We start from the raw sequence: 19,187 nt of genomic DNA, 5'->3' as shown, positions 1-19,187 counted from the left end.
ATTATATAGGTAAATCTTTTGCCTAAAAGTCAATATTTTGTTCGTTAAAGGTTTACGATAGTACAGTCAACAATTTATAGATTTTCAATCTTCCAAAATCTGAAAATAACAATTTTTTTTAACAAATTGATTTTGGCCTATCTACAATTTTTCTATTATGATAGGTACCTCATTTGTCGGAACCGTGAAATTTGGAAGGCTGAAAAATAATGGTTTTTCAAGAATATATCCACCCCTTATTTTTTATGTCAGTGCCATCATCTATCTTTTAATGAATCAACTAATACCTCGTGACTTACTCAATATTGTCATTCTAACAATATCTCAAACAACTGTGGCAGCTGAAGGGCCAGCGTTGTCAAAAATTGCTCCAATTTGAACGTTTTCGTATCTTCTATAATTTCCAGACCTCAAATATAAAATACTTGATATAGATTATGATGATTCAATTCATTTAGCAAATGTTCCAAGTTTTTGAACTTATTATGAATTCCAAAAGATTGAGTTTTAAACCACTTTTACGCTCTTTTACTCTTCTGAAGTGACAGTTCAAACCGTTTGACCAATATAAAGTTTGGGACAAGAACTACAAGACAAGTTACACGTATACTTTTCATCTTGGATACTCCACGTTCCATCATGTATCTTTATTATGGTTATATATAATTCATTAATTTGTCATTTGGAAAATAGCGTCATTGATTAAATTCATTATTTACCTAGTTTTTGTTCTGAAACATATTTGTTTTTCTTTTTCCTTTATTGAGAGGTAAAACATTTTATCGATTATAATTTTTGATATACAGTACCTACTTGACTTAAAATCAATTTCGTGAAACACTTTTCTCCTCGTTTAAGTAATCGGCACGTAACACATTGAATTTTAAAAATGTATTCATTACCCCCATTCGGCACGTTTCGGCTCAATAATTACGGAAGATAACCGTTTGCTACACAGCAAACTACGATTTTAACCTTTAAATAAGGAAGGATTAAAGCTGTCGCAACTCCAACGTGATCCGACCGTGTCATACTCCCGTTTGATTCTCTCAGTTGGTTTTATAGACCAATCCGCTCAAACAACGTAAAGTGGGTACTGTAATTTATAACTGTCCACCGTCGCAGGGAGAGTCATAGTAGTCCTAGATCATTGAATTGAGTGCTGTAGAGAATACGTTTATTTTCGTGTGACATTCAGTTATTCGGAACTTGTGAGTATACATTTATTTACAGTAAAACGTACTAACAATAACATTCCGTTCTCATTCTGATCTGAATATAGCCGGCCATGACTTGTAACTGTTAACCGCAAACTAAATAGCTACCTGTTGTACCATTTCAAAAAGGTTTTATTGATTTTCTCATATTTGAACCACAGTGCGATTAGTGTCAACACAATATTTGAAGTAACCTCCAATCCACTGGGATTCTGATAATGCACATAAAGTGTTGATATATGATAGGAATGTTTGATCTTTGAATCATTTTCTTGTCGAGCTGAATTGCGAGTAGTTATTATTCAATGTAAACCAAAATCTGATTTCATTATTTCCATACCACTGTGTAACTTGATTAGAATTGGAAATATCAAACTGGCAACACTATTAGACTAGTTCAAAGCTAAGACCAATACAGGCACTCTTTTGAAAGTAATACCACAGGACCTCAAAATGTATCAAGGATGTAGGGAAATAGATTTGTCTCTCTTCTATAGATACTTTCACGGGAAGTGTTCAAGTGACTTGGCACATTTGATTCCACCAAGAGCGGTACCTACACATCAGATAGGTATACGCGACGAACTGTGGCTGCTCATCGATTTGAGGTTCAACTCAGTACACCCCGAACTTCTCTGTTTAAGAACTCTTTCATTTGGAGAACGGCGTTTATATGGATACACTTCCTGAGAACATTTTTCCAAATGGATTTAATCTCCAGCGATTCAAATCCAATGTAAATCGCTACTTTCGCACAGGCACCGCTCTGAGAGCGCTGTGAGAATTTTATATAATTTTATCGGTTTGAAGGAAACAATTATTTTAAAAAAGCGGTACTTGGAATGCTTACGAACTTTAAAAAAAATGCTGTAAACAATATTAAGATCAAGGGTACCGAAATTGGAAATCTTGTATTGTCATAAATATGTTATCCAGTTTTATTAGTACCTACTTTGGTGGGTATGAGTGATAAAAATTAATTTTTTGGTGTCCAAAGGATTCCGGTATACTAAAAATAATTATATCACAGAAACGCCAAAAATAATGTAGACATAATTTCGACAATTTAGATTTCCCCCTACTCCATTCCCAAGATTTCCTCTATCAAGATAGAATGTTCTTGTAGTATTGTAGTAGCTGTTGGAAGAGTTATTAAAGAACATTAACCTAGACAACTTATTCGAAAATGAACCGATTTTCCCCAAATATAATGGCGAGATTCAACCTTTGGGGTTTAATAGATAAAATCATTACAAATAGTACAAGTTTTTAAACACTTGAAATATTGTTGAAACTTGGAAAACGTGTTCGGATATAACAAAAAAAACAGTTTGTTTGAAGGTGGTTGACAATGTTGTATTTCATCAGTTCGGACTTCGATTGTTATATTATATTAGACAATGGAAGTCCGAACTGATGAAAGAAACAGTGTTTACAATGCAGATTCAGTTTCTTTGTAGATAGCCTTGCCAAAATATCAGGTTTGGTAGACTTTTTTGAATTGGTCATTTTGCAGTCATAAATCTGAATCCGACCAGAACTATAGGGCTAAACTCGTAAGTCTTCAAGTGCACTTTACTTTAAAAAAAATAACGAGCATAAATTGGAATTCCAAAGGCATCCTAGAGAAGGTTTATATTAGTGGATTTTATTCGTCGATCTTTTACGACCTTAGAAAAGGGACATGGATTTTTTTTATTTATTCACCCCCAAAATGGCGCCCAGAAAGTTATTTCCTTGGCGCCATTTTGGCTTCCAGAACCTAACCGGAACACTCAACAAGAATTTCTAACTGAAATTGGATCTTTTCAAACCATTTTATTAGTTTTCACATCACGATATTGATGAGTGGAGCTGAGGAAATGTTATTCACATAAAAATACAAAGGTTGTGTTATGTAAAGTTTAGTCTAGTTTATTTTCTCTAATTGATTAGTGTACCCCATATTCAGTATTTTTCTAAACGACCTTAACCTTCAAGTGATCTTCGAATCCGTTGAGTTTTTACAGTATTTATTAAAATGAGTTTACGCAATAATGTATTTGCTATGTTTATCAAATTGCATGGCTAATGAATATATATATATACACGTCAACAGTGTCTAAGGATATCTGAAGAAATTTTTATACTATGGAAATTACCGGTTCAGTCTCAGAAAAAAGTATAATAAAATCAAAAACAAAATTAATAAAATAGTTGTGAAATATATAAACGAAATATTTGGTTCGGAAGAAAAGTAGATCTGCAAGCTTATGCAGATGACCAGGTCATCTTGGCAAGTTCCACGTCGGGAAGGGTAGCTTGTAATATCTTCCAAAGCACGTTGGACGTTGTTTTCACAGTTGATGCCTGAGGGAACGGAGGTGGAATATCTTGGCATTGTCCTTGGTGAAAAACTCATCTGGAAAACTCACTGGAAAAAGTTTTATACAAAGCCAGACTGTCCCTACGGACATGTCGAAGAATTTGTGGTAAAACTTGGGGTTTAGGTCCCAAACAAATCTATTGGATTTATGTGATGATTGTCTGGATTCCTGGCCATACTGGCCTGGAAGGCAATGAGGCTGCTGCCTCCCTTGCACAGGAGGATGCTGCAAGCAGCTTCATTGGCATCGCTTTAGGCTTTGCCAAACAAACATTGAACACCTAGATGACAAGAATATTATTGGACTTCTGGCAGAAACTTTCAGAATTGGCTCACTCCAAGGCGCTTATTCACCCTTCGAAGCTTGATACCAAACAGTTGTTGTACTACAGTAGAGATGAGCTACGATGTCTAAGAGGCCTTCTTACAGATCACTGTCATTTGAGTCATCATCAGACCAACGAGCATAAATTGGAATTCTAAAGGTATCCTAGAGAAGGTTTATATTTGTGGATTTTATTCGTCGATCTTTTACGACCTTAGAAAAGGGACATGGATTTTTTTTATTTATTCACCCCCAAAATGGCGCCCAGAAAGTTATTTTCTTGGCGCCATTTTGGCTTCCAGAACCTAACCTAACTGTACAGTCAAAATAAAGGTGTTTATGATTATAAATTGAGAGGGCAGCAAAATTACCAGGGAAATTGGGGTTTCGACGGTGTCATAAAGCACAATTACCAGTGTCTATATTGAAAAAACATATGTATATTTGCGGGAGAATCGAGGTTAGCTTTTGATTATCACTCAACAAGAATTTCTAACTGAAATTGGATCTTTTCAAACCATTTTATTAGTTTTCACATCACGATATTGATGAGTGGAGCTGAGGAAATGTTATTCACATAAAAATACAAAGGTTGTGTTATGTAAAGTTTAGTCTAGTTTATTTTCTCTAATTTCTCGGTGTACCGCATATTCAGTATTTTTCTAAACGACGTTAACCTTCAATGATCTTCGAAGCCGTTGAGTTTTTACAGTATTCATTAAAATGAGTTTACGTAATAATGTATTTGCAATGCTTATTAAATTGCAAGGCTAATAAATATATAAGTCTACACATCAACAGTGTGTAAAGATATCTGAAGAAATGTTTATATTGTGGAAATTACCGGTTCAGTCTTAGAAAAAAGTACGTATAATAAAATCAAAAACAAAATTAATAAAATAGTTGAAAAATATGTAAACGAATTATTTGATTCACTTTTCAAAAAACGATTGAATAAAAATTCTTGCCCCTGTGGTATTAAGTGGCCTTTAGTGTCTATAATGTGGTTGATAAATTTAAATATAATATATATATATATATATATATATATATATATATATATATATATATATATATATATATATATATATATATATATATTATTCGAAAATTTCTGGGAGGTTTGGATAAATCAAACATTTGACCACGTACGATTTTCTTCATGAGTGCCCAATAAATATTTTATTTACGACCCCAATCGTAATCACTACCTATATCGGGTGACAACGAAATAATTGCACACTGCGAAATAATTTGCAATTGTGATTTCATTAGATATAGGACTCAAGGAACCATACGTTTGTTTCGAATTTACAGTTTCTTATCCCAGAAACAAATGAATCGCGCCGTGAACAATGATTTTGTTTGCCCGGTAAATTATGGCGAGAAAAAAATATTGTATAAATTTATTGATCCTACCACCAAAAACTCCTGAAATATTCATGAGAACATTAGAATGAGAACTGTAGAAGTCAAAACTCCCGTATTCCAGGGAATATATAGGCATTTATTAGTGACATAATCACCTCATATATCAAAAAACTGATTCAGTTGATCCACTCATTCTCCTACCAGCTTTTCATTAAAGATATTGCGATAATGATAACAATGATGTTAACAACTTTCAATATCGTTTCCGACAGGTTTTATTTTGAGGTTATCTATTGACATTGGAGCGGTCGTAAATATTGAATCAGTATTATCTTTCGAAATATTACATTATCAGTAGTAGATTAGGTTTTTCATTTCGAAATTCACCGGCAAATTTGAATATTAGACCAATCAAAACGTGTCTAGACAACGTTGCAAATTAGCATATTAATTCACATTTGGAATAGTTTTATTGGAAGACTTACCAAGTCTATTTGTAATTTGCTTATCTAATATGTTATTTTGAAGATGGTAATATATGATTATTATTGGTTCTTTGGCAACTGTTTTTCATTTTACTGAAATAATTTGCTATAAAAGTTAACAACACCGGCACCTGCAGACGATTAGTTAACTGAATCATTTTGTTTATAATGTGCTTTTTCATAATTTCTTTGATTTTCTGTTTACCTCAATTGATAACGTATTACCAGGTTCATTTTGAACCTTTATTGTTTCAACAGACAACTTTTTAAGAAATTTGGAACATTGCCCTTCCATTTATTTATTTTTAAATCGCCCATTTTTGTTAATAACTTATTAAAGTTCTAATATTGTTAATACTTTTTTTTTGCTTTGATTGAACGTAATATCGAGAGAGAAAATGTGAAGTATTTCACAGGGCTGGTTTTTGATGGTTCAATTTTTTTTTGACAATTTCCATTAAAAAATATATATTTAATATTCAGAAATCAGCACCAAACAGAATTGAAATAAAATATCATCAGAAATATAATTGTTATCTATTACTTAATCAATGAGGAATAATGGATTATATTTTTCAGAATTTTGATCATTTTTAAGGTTCTTTTTTAGTCCAGAACTGCAATATTCATCATCAGTTTCCTTCACATCTTGAAGACACTAACTTGGTTGGTGACAAGCGCGTCGAGAAGAGTAATGCAGTTCTGTGTTCGTTTTGGATTTATTCTACGATAGATGTCCCAGTTTTCCCTTTTATTTTTCATTTCCTATTGAATGTGAATTGCCTGGCTGTGAAATTGAAGGCTTGAGTGCTGATATGAAATCAGAATAGTAGCCAACAACTTGGAGCAATTATCGCTAACAATAATACTTGATTTTCTGTAAAAATCACCTTTATTGTTACACAAATATCGGCCGAAACTGTAGTTGCAGAACTGATAACATGAACAAACAAAAGAAACAAAACATTGAAATAAATTTTTTATTTACAAGTCAAGGAATAATCAGAAGAACCTTGTATAATATCAAAATAGACACAACATACATTAATTGTACATGAATGTAATAAACAAATCTATACTGAAATTAACTTTCATCGCCTATCTACTAGGAACTTTAGTTTGTTATGGAAACACAGCAATGTTGACCGTATCGTTAAGTTTCAATGAAAATTACATTTTCAATGAACCTTTTTCCTGAAGTACGAAAAATCACTCACTAGCAGCGCTAGTAGTTCGGTAGGGACAAACACTGCCTAATCCTCATATAAACATATGGTAGTACAATTAAAAACGAATGTTTTAAACAGAAGAAGATGTTCCTGGAGCAAAACTAAAATTTGCAACTGTAAAGGATAACAATGTTGTAACATTAAAACGTTGGCTTGCATGCCGTAATTTAAAAGTAACTGGAAAAAAGTGAATTGATAGACAGGTTAGTATACAGACTCTAGTAAAAGAGTAGCGGTAGATTCAAATTGTAATAAATGAAATTAAAAATAATTATGAATTTCAGATTTATTTCCGAGTGAAATATGAATCAAATATAGATGGAAATGAAATAAATTTAATGAAATATAATAAATGAATATGATTTAATAAACGATTGAGGTTATATCTCATTTAAATCAATGGTAATTAACTATGAAAAATTTACTATTCATTTCATGTTTAGAGCATACATATGAATATTTATTTATTTTTTGCACCACTCTCCTCGAAGCATGTATCCATTTCTAACATCTAACCTCATTAATATGAGGTTTTATAAATGGTATAAAAAACACGTTTTCTTCCGGATATCGATTATACGACGTACAATTCACAAAACAGCAATGCTTTGTTGGCATTATACTAGCACAAAATAATTTTTAATATCAGTTTTATATTTTTAATAGAATAATAAATTAATAATACGTAAATAACACTGTTTTACATGGGAATAGTTAATGTTTGTTCCTTCTACTAGTGCTGCCTCTCATGACACGTCCGCTGTACTATTCTCAGAAAAAAGGCTCATTAGCATAACTGTCTTTTCATTATGACAAAATTTGGCGAATAACGACATTGATTTTACCTAAAATAGTTTTAATGTTTCATAATGTAAAAACTGTCAAAATACTGTTGCCTCTGTGATAATAGTGCGGATACATTTCTTTGTCAAAATACTTTTTTTTTCTTTTTTGAAATAATAGCCAGAGTCTGAATACCATCACAGTGATTTCTGATTTTTGAAAGTATGTTTGAAAGTAAGTTAATGTTATGTTCAAATAAGTGATCTCATTCATTTCAATACAAAAAATATATAATTCTTGTCTTTCAAATACTCGTTACAGAATTAAGTTCTGATTGATGGTTACCAAGTTACTTGGTAACCATAAATGACACAATTGTGTCATTTATGGAACTTGTCAAACAATCATGATCATTATTTGATAACAATTTACATTTTTTACTCATGTAGGAATGATGATACGAAAGAAATATCACTATTTTTATATGAAAATATATTGATTTATGAATATGCCAAACGAGACGTCAATGTCGGCGATTTTCATATGAAGAATCAACTTCACAAAGAAGCTAAGTGCCAATTTTAAATTTTTCATATAATCACAAAAACTATTTTCTCAAAAGACTAATGACGTTTTTTGAGTGTAATAAATTGTTCAGTGTATAAAATCTTTCAAACTCTGGCATTATGTCTTTAGATTGGTAATAATTACGTCTGTAAGTCAAATCCTAGGAAAAAAATGTGAAAGAGCTAAATAACAGCTAAATATTGTTCTGCCAGTTATTGTAAAACTTTAATGAATAATTTGTGAACTATACATTACGAAAACATAGGAAATTGAATTGGAGTTAACACCAGAACACACACACCAGAAAACAACCAAATATTATACTTATCTAAGGAACTTAATTTGAAAATCATTTTACGTCCAACATAAAGAAGTGCAAAAATATTCCGCTGAACTGCAAAAAAGCAATATTAGCCATATGTGGTTATAAAACAGATCAACGCAAACTTCATTTCGTTAAAGAAATAATTTTGATATTTTTCTAGCAACTCGTATTCAGAGAGTTCGTTTTTTTGCTTACAATGTCTTAAATTCACTTTGAAAAGCTACACAGATAGTTTCGTGTAACTCTGTGTATAATTTCACAATTTTTCTGGTTCTGGTTCTCTGGAGTACAGAGAGGAGCATATTTTTCATCAACGAATGTAAAATGTCATAATTTTCACCGACTCGTAATACAATTTAACTAAATTAATCTGTTTTTATTTTCAGATAAAGATGTCGTTGGAAGAGGTAAGTATTCTTCCGATTTCTCCTTCTTTAAATTCACCGCCTGATTCAGACTGTATCGAATAACAATGGATGTATCTACATAATAATACAGAACGAAGTTTCAAACATAAATGCTAGTAAGAAATGTTCCATTTGTACACGTAAAACTGTTGACAACTTCCATAAACCCATTGTTTTTCGATAGGCATAGTAATTTACTATGATAGGGAATTGGCAGTTTGAAGGGTAATCTATAGTAGAAAACTATATGCATTGAAATTTATTGTGTAATATTTTTAACATCAAACTAACTTATTTTCATTCTAGTATTTTTTCAAGTAAAAAGACTAGAAATACAACATTTTTCTCGCGATGTAAAATGATTTCCCATTTGTAATACTAGAGATTATTTATAATAATGATCTGTATAAAGATATTCAATTCCGTTGAAATCGGGCAAGAATCTGGATGTGGTGCGACACAATATTCCTTTAAATTAAGGGTGACTAATTGCTTTATTCGAAATTTGGTATCTTTTGGTAAATCATAAATGAGAACTACGAAATGACATAACCTTTTTTAATTAGCTTCAAGTAATTTTTTTTTCGATCTAATTTTACTTTTTTATGCATCAATCTAATAATTATTACTTAACTACATGAATACGTAATATTCCGAGCTCTAAACTATTCTTGTGAATTGTATCCAACGAATTGGAATTATTTTATTCTGATTTTTTTCCCGGAGCTTCAATCAACAATGTTTTTCAATGCAAGCTGACAATGAGAAGTGAATACATGATATAATGAGTGATTTTTTTGCTGGTATCTTTTTGGCAACACTGTTTTTGACAGATCACGCGTGACTCGTGTCTTGTGTCATTGTCAAACTGGTTCAGTTTGGTCTATAATTTAACCATGAATGGACGAATGAACAACGCTTGCAAATTATTGAATTTTATTATCAAAATTCATGCTCTGTGAAGAAAGTGCATCGTGCACTCCTTCCAATTTATGGGCAGTTTCGTCGGCCTACTGAGGGAGCTATTTGGAAGCTTGTGACTAAATTTCGAACCCAGTTTACATTATTGGACATTAAACCACCAACACGCATACGTAGAGTGAGGACCGAAGAAAATATTGCGGCTGTATCCGCCAGTGTTCGTGATGACCGTGAAATGTCGATTCGCCGCCGTTCGCAGCAATTTGGCCTCTGTTACTCCACTACGTGGAAAATTTTGCGAAAGGATCTGGGTGTAGGACCTGATAAGATACAGCTGGTGCAAAAATTGAAGCCACACGACCTCCCACAACGTCTTACATTTGGTGAATGGGCGCTGGCAAAGTTGGAGAAAGTTCCACATTTTTATCGAAAAATTGTGTTCAGCGACGAGGCTCATTTCTGATACTTTAACAAGCAAAATTGCCGCATCTGGAGTGAAGACCAACGACAAGCATTGTAAGAGCTACCGATGCATCCCGAAAAAGTCACTGTTTGGTGTGGATTATGGGTCGGTGGCATCATCGGGCCGTACTTCTTCAAATATGACAATGGCCGGAACGTTACTGTGAATGACGAGCGCTACCGTGTGATGATTGACGATTTATTGTTGCCCAAAATGGAAGAATTGGACATGCCTGACATGTGGTTTCAACAAGACGGTGTCACATGCCACACGGCACGCGAAATATTGGCCCAATTAAGAGCAGCCTTCGGTGAGCAGTTTATCTCACGTTTGGGGCCCGTCAATTGGCCGCCTATATCGTGTGATTTAACGCCTTTTGATTATTTTTTGTGGGGTCATGTTAAGGCTCATATCTTCAGGGATAAACCAGCAACGACTGACGCTCTGGAAGCCAATATTGAAGCATATACGTGAAATACCGGTTGATATGTTAGAGAGAGTGTGCCGAAATTGGACCTTACGCATGGACCATCTAAAGCGGAGCCGCGGACAACATTTACATGAAATCATCTTCAAACATTAAATAATATGGATCGTTATATCGATTCCAATAAAGATTTCATCAGTTTTTTCAATTTTTTTGTGTTGTTTTGAAAATCAAATCCTATACCTCTAAAAAATCACCCGTTACAGTGAATTGAAAAGATAATATTTTTATGAGAGATCAGTTTTTTGGGAAAACAAGGTGTTTGACTTTCTGCTTCTCCATCATTGAATAATAAATATGGGAAACTCCCAAAGAAAGGCAGATAAAAAATAACTACAATAAAAACTATCTTGAAAGACATGTAAAGCATACACAAAAGGAAACATTGTCTCGAAACAACAAAAAAGTAATTAAATAGAATATCACATACATGATACACTATCATTCTCAATGGTGTACTTCAAAGTTTAGGGACAAGACACTTGTCTTATCAATTCAACAGCACCGTTTTGGATACATCATATTACAAGAAGAATCACTCATTTTTTCCATAACGACTTTATGTCACCGGAAGAGACATAGAAATCCCATTTGAATTGAAAGGGGAATCTTTTTAGGATAGATCAGCTTTTTGGCTTTGTAATTAGCTTCAACTTCAATGATGGAAACGTAAAGTGTAGTTTCACACATAATTTATGCCACTGAAATATATCCGATGTCATTTTCATTTGGAACCAACTGCTGCCCAAAAGTTTGTTAGCGTGGACTTCAGTTCCTGGGTTTTCCTAGATTTTCTAACAGTAAAAAGTTTTCATGTATCTTTGATTCATTACAAAACCGGTTTACTTAGTATGGATAATACTGTTTCGATCAACTCTGAACGTCCTAATCGTGGCTATTCATTCTCGAATCAATGGAATTGGAAAAAAATTGCTTGGACCGGTTCAAAAAGATTATCACAATAAAAATATTTCGTGTTGAAAATCTGATATAAACTACCAACTCCATTTTTTATTATTTTGGAGATATATTAGGTTGTTTCAGAAGTTTTGTCCGTTTTTATGAGTCTACTTCAAACTGTAATATTTCAGTGAATACTTATTCAATTTAATAATCGAAATACGCTCCATTTGTATCACGTAACACAAGTCGATTAATTCCGTGAGCATAAAAATTGAGTGCTTGGGATTCGAAGAAGTCGACGATGGGCGTTTTTGCCTAGTTCTGATTGACGAAGGTTCTACCGCTGAGAAAATGATCGAAGTGCTTGAAAAGATGGTAGTCAGTTGGCTAGAAGTCTGGGGAGTATGGTGGGTGAGACAGAACTTCGGCTCTCAGGTCGTTTAATTTTCGGACAGTGATTTGTGAAACGTGGGGACGGGCGATGCCGTGGAGCAGGATCGGACCTTTTCTGTTGACCAGTGCCGGCTGCTGCTAACGCATTTTTATGTATATGTCGTCGATTCAATCACAATAAGACTCTGCTGTGATGGTTTATCCCGCTTGCAGAAAGTTATAACGAATCACCACCATACAGTTGCAGTAACAGAACGTCTCCTGTTGTCGTATATGATCCACTTTTCATCACACGTGATGATCCGATCCAAAAAAAGATCGTTTTGGTTGCGCAAAACCAAAGAAGAAACGTGACAATTTCTGTCGATCGTTTAAATCGTGGGGCATCCATTTTTCGAGCTTTCTGACCATACGACACAGTAAAATAAATATTTATTGAGATGTGGAGCTAGAAAAAAACATAACTTTAAATTGGCAAAACTTTTGTGTCAACCTAATAATAGCAACCCTCGCTTATACATATATATATATATATATATATATATATATATATATATATATATATATATATATATATATATATATACTTGCCTATCACTGAAAGCTCTTCATTTATCATTGTATCAATCTTGTTTTCAGAAATTTCAAAAGGCAGTAGAAGATATAAAAAAGTTGAAGTCGAAACCCTCTGATCAAGATTTATTGGAAATCTATGGACTATTTAAGCAAGCTACCGTTGGAGACGTGAATACAGGTGAGAACTGTTGTAATTCAGATGCATATGTATGAATTTTACGTTAATAAATAGACTGTTTTTTGTCGAACTTGACAAAATGAACTACTTATAAAACAAATTCGTGTAAGGAGAGTAAAAAAGAATATCAAAACAATTGTATGAATATTCCCAACAATAAGAATCCTGTACATTAAAAGAATGATCAACTGCTATAGGACAATAAAAATGTATAGGTACAGTAACGTATTTTATTTCCTGATTATTTTTTTTTTCTCAATGTATTTACTTCAATGGATTAGAGTGTACTAATTGATTTTGTTTTTATTTAAGTATTCAAATTAAAACTCTGCTTGTCGACAGATACATCTATTGACTTGTCTGTTACATTCAACTCATTTACGAGGGTAGTCCCAGAAGTACCCAGAACAAAAAAGAAAACACTAAAGTTTTGAAAAAAATGTATTTATTTCTCAACATAATCTCCTTGCAGCTCTATACACTTTTCCCAACGACGTTCAATGAGTTCGATACCGTTTTTATAAGAACTGTCTTGCACCTCAAAATAGCCAAAAATTGCCGACATTACTTCTTCATCGTTGGAAAATCTTTGCCCACTGAGCAATTTTTTCAAGTTTGGGAGCATAAAAAAATCCATGGGGGCTAAATGTAGCGAATAGGGTGAATGAAGTAGCAATTCAAAGTTTAATTCGTTATGAAAAGAGAAATGAAAATTTCTATGTTTTTTACCACTTTTATTTGTAACTAACGTTACTGCAGTTCCATCCTACACGGACATTTTCAAACTTATACAGTAAACTTTTTAGTTTATTGTATTGTAGTTTCTTTTGTCTCGGGTGTAAAATGATGGACCCATGTTTCATTCATGGTTATGAAACGACGTAAGAATTCTGCTTTGTTGCTGTAAAACTTCGATGAACACTCACTTGGAACAAATTTTCAGAAAATATACGATGTACCGCTCTTTTTGAAATGCCTACTGAGTCTGCTAGCTCGCGCACTTTCGGTCGACAATCATCCAGTATCGATTTGTGGATTATCTTCACTGTTTCTGGAGTCGTCACCTACTTTGGTCGACCACTGCGATGCTCGTCTTGGAAGCTCGTACGGACTCATTCAAATTCTGCTACCCAATATTTTACTGTTGTAAACGAAGGAGCAGAAACACCCAGAGTAGAATCCAGTTCGGCTTTTATATTGAGGCCTTTCAAATAAAAGTGTTGTACCACATAACGATGACCAATTTTCTCCATTTTCATAAATTCACCTTAAACTTTCACTACTGATGGCTGCCAAACAAATACTAAACAACGCAGCGTCTTCAAACTTAATAGATATGCTTTATTAATTGTGTACTTTCTAATATTCTTCAATCAACTACCGCCATCTCTAGGTCAGGCTGGGTACTTCTGGGACTCGTTCCTTCGAAATAGGTAATATTGCATTATTGGATCCTTCGAGATGATAGTTCATTCTTAAGAAACACATTGAAAGTACTGAAATATCGTTTATAAAAAATTACTTCATATGAAGAAAAGGATCATCAAATAGGTAGCCACAGCTGAACACTAACGGTCATTTGGGAGGGTAGAGGGTAGAGAATCATTATCGTTTATGTGATACGGTGAGTGATGCAGTATACGATTCGCAAAATTGACACTGATGTCCAAATATTATATTGTATGGTGTTAAAAATTAAATGGAGCCGTTCTAGCCCCAAGTGATGTATTGTTTTACTTTGGACACTAGTACCATTGTTATTCTTGTTGCAAATTTAGCAATTTTGTTTGTGATATATGACTGAAATTTCTATGGTAGTCAATTCTCCAGATCTAGGAAGGTTTCTTTCAATTGAACACTTTACTAATGCCCTCTGAAAACGCTTTCATATATCTAAAAAATGAACTCTAACTGTCAACCCAGTCTCGGATATACCTACACAGTAGGTTAAATGGACCGACGCCTATCAGAAAACAACTACTCCACTGGCTAATATCACGAACGGCGTTGGATTATATCCGACAGGCGTCAGTACAGGAATCTTCACAGAAAATTTCCTGCACGTGCAATTGGCAATACAACTGAAAGAGTCGACCCTCAATTTTGGAACGGGACACTTGCAGATCGGTTTCGGGTTCATTTGCCACTCGCTAGTGCAAGACAGTGACCGTCATCGACCTAAAGTCAGTGATATTCCATAATTGAAAATCGAAATTCTTTCAGAGTATTTAATTCATCGTCTTGAGTTAGAACGAACAACAAAAGTGTCACTCCATCTAGTGGACGAGGTACTAACCAACTGCATATCCGAAATTTGCCCGATTCCTCTGAATTAGGACAAAAAATTTTCTTATTAGTCAGTGGGCTATGCTTGAAGACTGGCAGAAATGAACTTTGAATGTTCAAGCCAGGTGTAGGTATATCCGAGACTGGCTGAGTATGTCGGAATCAGAGATATCGCTTACTGGTTTTGGCAAAGGAGAGTCAAATTTTTTCAGATTGTTTTCACGGAATCTCGTATTCATATTTTCATGATCTGTTGAAAAATCTGTTTTTCCGTTAGCTAGCTGTTGTCCCGTACGAAAGACAACTCTCAGAAGTGTAAACTGGTGCGAGCTAAGGATTAACGAGCTCCTACCTTTCAACATACAATTCTTAGCACGGTCGGACGGTACGCAGTTGAATTCCAAAATCCTACAGTTGGGCTCGAAGTAACCTCCAGATAGCGGTTGATTAAAGGATGGATTTCTTATATTGGAAACGACATGAAAAAAAATCAAAACTCGAAATTTCGAAGTATTTGTATTGAACGCCTGGATGAAAATCATCAACTTTAATAGAATATAGTTTTTGAACTATGTTTATGAGGTGTAGTTAACGAACCTTTAATGACGTGTATACTTTAATTAAGTTTATTCAGAAATGTTTAATGCCCTTTTATGGTCAACCAGTGTTTATAAAATGTGTTTCAAGTAGACTATTGAGTAATTCTACTGCTGAATGCACTCATATCGTATTCATAAATGATTCTGAAGAGCAAACAAAAAGAGTTATGGTTTTAAACTTTCGGTGCTTAAACATACCTTCTATAAATTTATATGATTATATAAGATTCATAAGATTATATTCTATAAAAATTTATTTTAGTGACAAAAACAAGAGAGATGGAGAATTCGCTATTATTATAAATGATAAATATGTCCTTGGACTACTACTACTGATAATGTTATGTGTCTTAGTTTTATCTTTCATGATATTACTTTCTGCTGGAAAATTCCGTCAAATCGCAGGTGTATTTTATATTTTTTCGAGTGTTTTTGGTATGATCATACTGATAACATTTTGAGTAGATTCGGATAAAAACGATTCATGTTTTATGTGATAATTTCAAATATGAATTGATAATTTGTTTCAGTCGAAGACATAATATCCTATTTTGAAAGATTTGCTGTAAATATCTTGTGTCAGATTCTTCGAGTTATAGAGCATGTCAATGAGAATTGAAGGGAAACTGCCATCCTACAAATGACAATCATCAAAGACAAAACTTATGTAGCTAATAATTAAAGAGGACTCGACATTTATTAGGTGAACCTTATCTCTGCTGAGAAAATCAAGTTCTCACACTGAAACCTAAATTTTAATATGGGGTATTTTTCGAATACTCGTTACTTGATGCAAATAAATAACAGTATCCATGATAATAATTACCTACCTTCCATTTTTTAATGGAACTTCAAAGAAAATTTCATATCTACCGTAAAACGATTAAATAAATGAATGTGAATTTTGATATTTTGTCAGCCATAGAAGTACGATTCCCATTTGCTAATTTTCTTGAATAATTTGCCTCGTAGAATTTTCAAACTTCCTCATTATTTGAATAACTAGCATTTTTAAACGGGCTCTGCCTCTATTTGACGAAAGTTTTAACGTCATTCAGCAAACGATTTGGTCGCCCTTTAACAGCGTATACGGGCGACGAGCCGAAGCCGGACATGCATCGGGTTTTGGGCCAGTGGAATTCAGGTTTTTTTCAACACTATTTTCTGTTTTGACTTAGGTTTCATATGCCAGTTCTGATTTTTACTTTCTCAAAGAATTCTACTAAAAATATCCTACAATTTTTATATACCTAATATAGTTTGGACATTGATAACCTATCTTATTTCTTTGAACAGATTGCAAATAAAAAACCGAATAGTTACAATATTTTTACTGTTCTCTGTAAAAACGAATAACTTGAAAATGTAATTTTCAATTATAATTTCCTGAACGACTACCGCAAATTACCCAATAACTGTATTTGTTTCCTTTTACAAATACTAAAAAAACTTCTTTGTGTTTTTTCAAAAACTCGATATATATATATATATATATATATATATATATATATATATATATATATATATATATATATATCATGAGGAGTAGAAATATCAAAATATTCTATTGCTTTTTTTTGTTCATACTGAGAGAAACTTTTTTATATTTCATTCATTATAATCTATTGTATATTAATATGCACAGGTTTATCCTTCTGTGGAAACTAATTATATTTATTTGTCGTTAACTAAGATTATTGTATATTTCAAATTGAATGGCCAAATAAAATATTATATTATTATTGTTATTCTCATGTAAGCAAAAATAACCCGTTATATATATAGGAAGCTCCATTCTCATATACATTTTTTTTTAAATTTTTCAGATCGTCCCGGATTATTAGATCTAAAGGGGAAAGCAAAGTGGGATGCCTGGAATGGAAGAAAAGGATTGGCTCAGGATAAAGCCAAGGAACTTTATGTGGCCAAAGTACAATCTCTAATCGATTCTCTAGGACTTCAGTAGTCAATCTACTTCTTTCAACATGATTCTATTAGTACCTATTTGTTAATTATTTACGTATAGGCACATTTTCGATAGATTTTTTTAAGTTGCATATGGTGCATATGAAATATTGATAACTTTTGTACTTGCCGGTGAATAGAAATATTACATCACATACATCTCTGAACGAATTGTTTATATGTAATTCGTCCTCCCAGTTGGCTTTTGGCTGCATCCATGCTTTATGGCGCAAGGTCTAACTGCAGTCACCATGAAATTCGCAAAAGTAATACTGTTGGTGAAGAAACAAGTGGTCTTGAATCACAATTTCCAAGTTTGCACTCTTGGAATGTGATTGTCAGTCTCAGTCTACAACAGTTATCCAAAATCGAGATATAAAAAATATATATACACATATATAATTTGAGAAGAAAAATCACATTGATCAGTAACTAAAGCCGCTTTTGCAACAAATTGTAGTTTTTATATTGATAGAAAATAAGGAACCTCAAAAGGCCATATAACAAATGTGTTCCTCAGTTGATGAAATTATGTAAAAGAAAAACAAAAAATGTAATACAATAGAGTTTTTTTCTTCGAGGAAGTCATCTACGAATCGGCAAAAATAGCGGTGTGTTGCGAAGTCAAAATTTGATTGACCACCAAATGATAAATTTCCTGAATTTCACTAGTTCGGACTTCCATTGTCTACTATATAAAATGATTTGAAATCCCTGAAACAACTAAAGAAGAAGAATTGAAAATGAATAGCTGAAAATAACAATTATATTAACCAAAATAAACCTGAAATGAAATAATTGTGGAATAAAATACAAGTAAAAAATAGAACAATTGAATAAATAAAAATAAAGAAATAAAAAAGAAAATAAAAATAAAAAGTGGAGAGATTTCAAGTCACGTTAGTTCACGACGTTTCGATTGTTAGTATCTACAATCGTCTTCGGGTGATGACTGGACTGATTCCTCCGAGAGATGACTATTTATAGGTCGTTCAAGTACTTTCACTTATCCCCGCTTTCCATTTTCCGCTTCACTGGTTCCGTGGCAGATGACCGTTTTGGCGGGAGTTGGCCATTTTTCGCTTGATGATGGGTTTCCATATGTTGCGTATTTCTACGCTGGCTTGGCTGAATACATTGTTGGACAACATGTATGCGGCTTCCTTGAATTTTCTCCTAAACCAATGTTCCTCTCTGTGCAAGATCTCAGCTTGGGACCACTTGATGTTGTGTTGATGGGTCCAAACATGGTCTGCTATTCCTGATTTGCTGGTTTCCCCTCGTTGTGTGTGTTTCTTGTGCTCGGCAATGCGAACATTCAATGGCCTCTTAGTTTCACCAA

General features: G+C 33.3%; 1 protein-coding gene across 1 annotated transcript; it reads left to right on the top strand.

The window, feature by feature from the left end:
* The first annotated feature begins 1,062 nt into the window (after nucleotides 1-1,062).
* Nucleotides 1,063-18,012, top strand: LOC111517679 (putative acyl-CoA-binding protein). Its single transcript, XM_074172480.1, has 4 exons — nucleotides 1,063-1,211; nucleotides 9,054-9,074; nucleotides 12,881-12,995; nucleotides 17,707-18,012. Exons 2-4 carry the CDS (start codon nucleotides 9,060-9,062, stop codon nucleotides 17,844-17,846), a joined length of 270 nt encoding a protein of 89 aa, XP_074028581.1. The 5' UTR covers nucleotides 1,063-1,211; nucleotides 9,054-9,059; the 3' UTR covers nucleotides 17,847-18,012.
* Nucleotides 18,013-19,187: the final 1,175 nt, after the last annotated feature.

The sequence above is a fragment of the Leptinotarsa decemlineata genome, unplaced genomic scaffold (genome assembly GCF_025532065.1).
Source record: "Leptinotarsa decemlineata unplaced genomic scaffold, Ldec_3_MD MMD2_tig00000133_RagTag_RagTag, whole genome shotgun sequence".
Classification (NCBI taxonomy): domain Eukaryota; kingdom Metazoa; phylum Arthropoda; class Insecta; order Coleoptera; family Chrysomelidae; genus Leptinotarsa; species Leptinotarsa decemlineata.
This window is presented reverse-complemented; position numbering and strand designations above follow the sequence as displayed.

Bases quoted from the DNA above. Each gene is read 5' to 3' on its own strand.
- LOC111517679 (XM_074172480.1), top strand. The intron at 12,996-17,706 runs GTGAGAACTGTT...TAAATTTTTCAG, and splicing joins CGTTGGAGACGTGAATACAG to ATCGTCCCGGATTATTAGAT.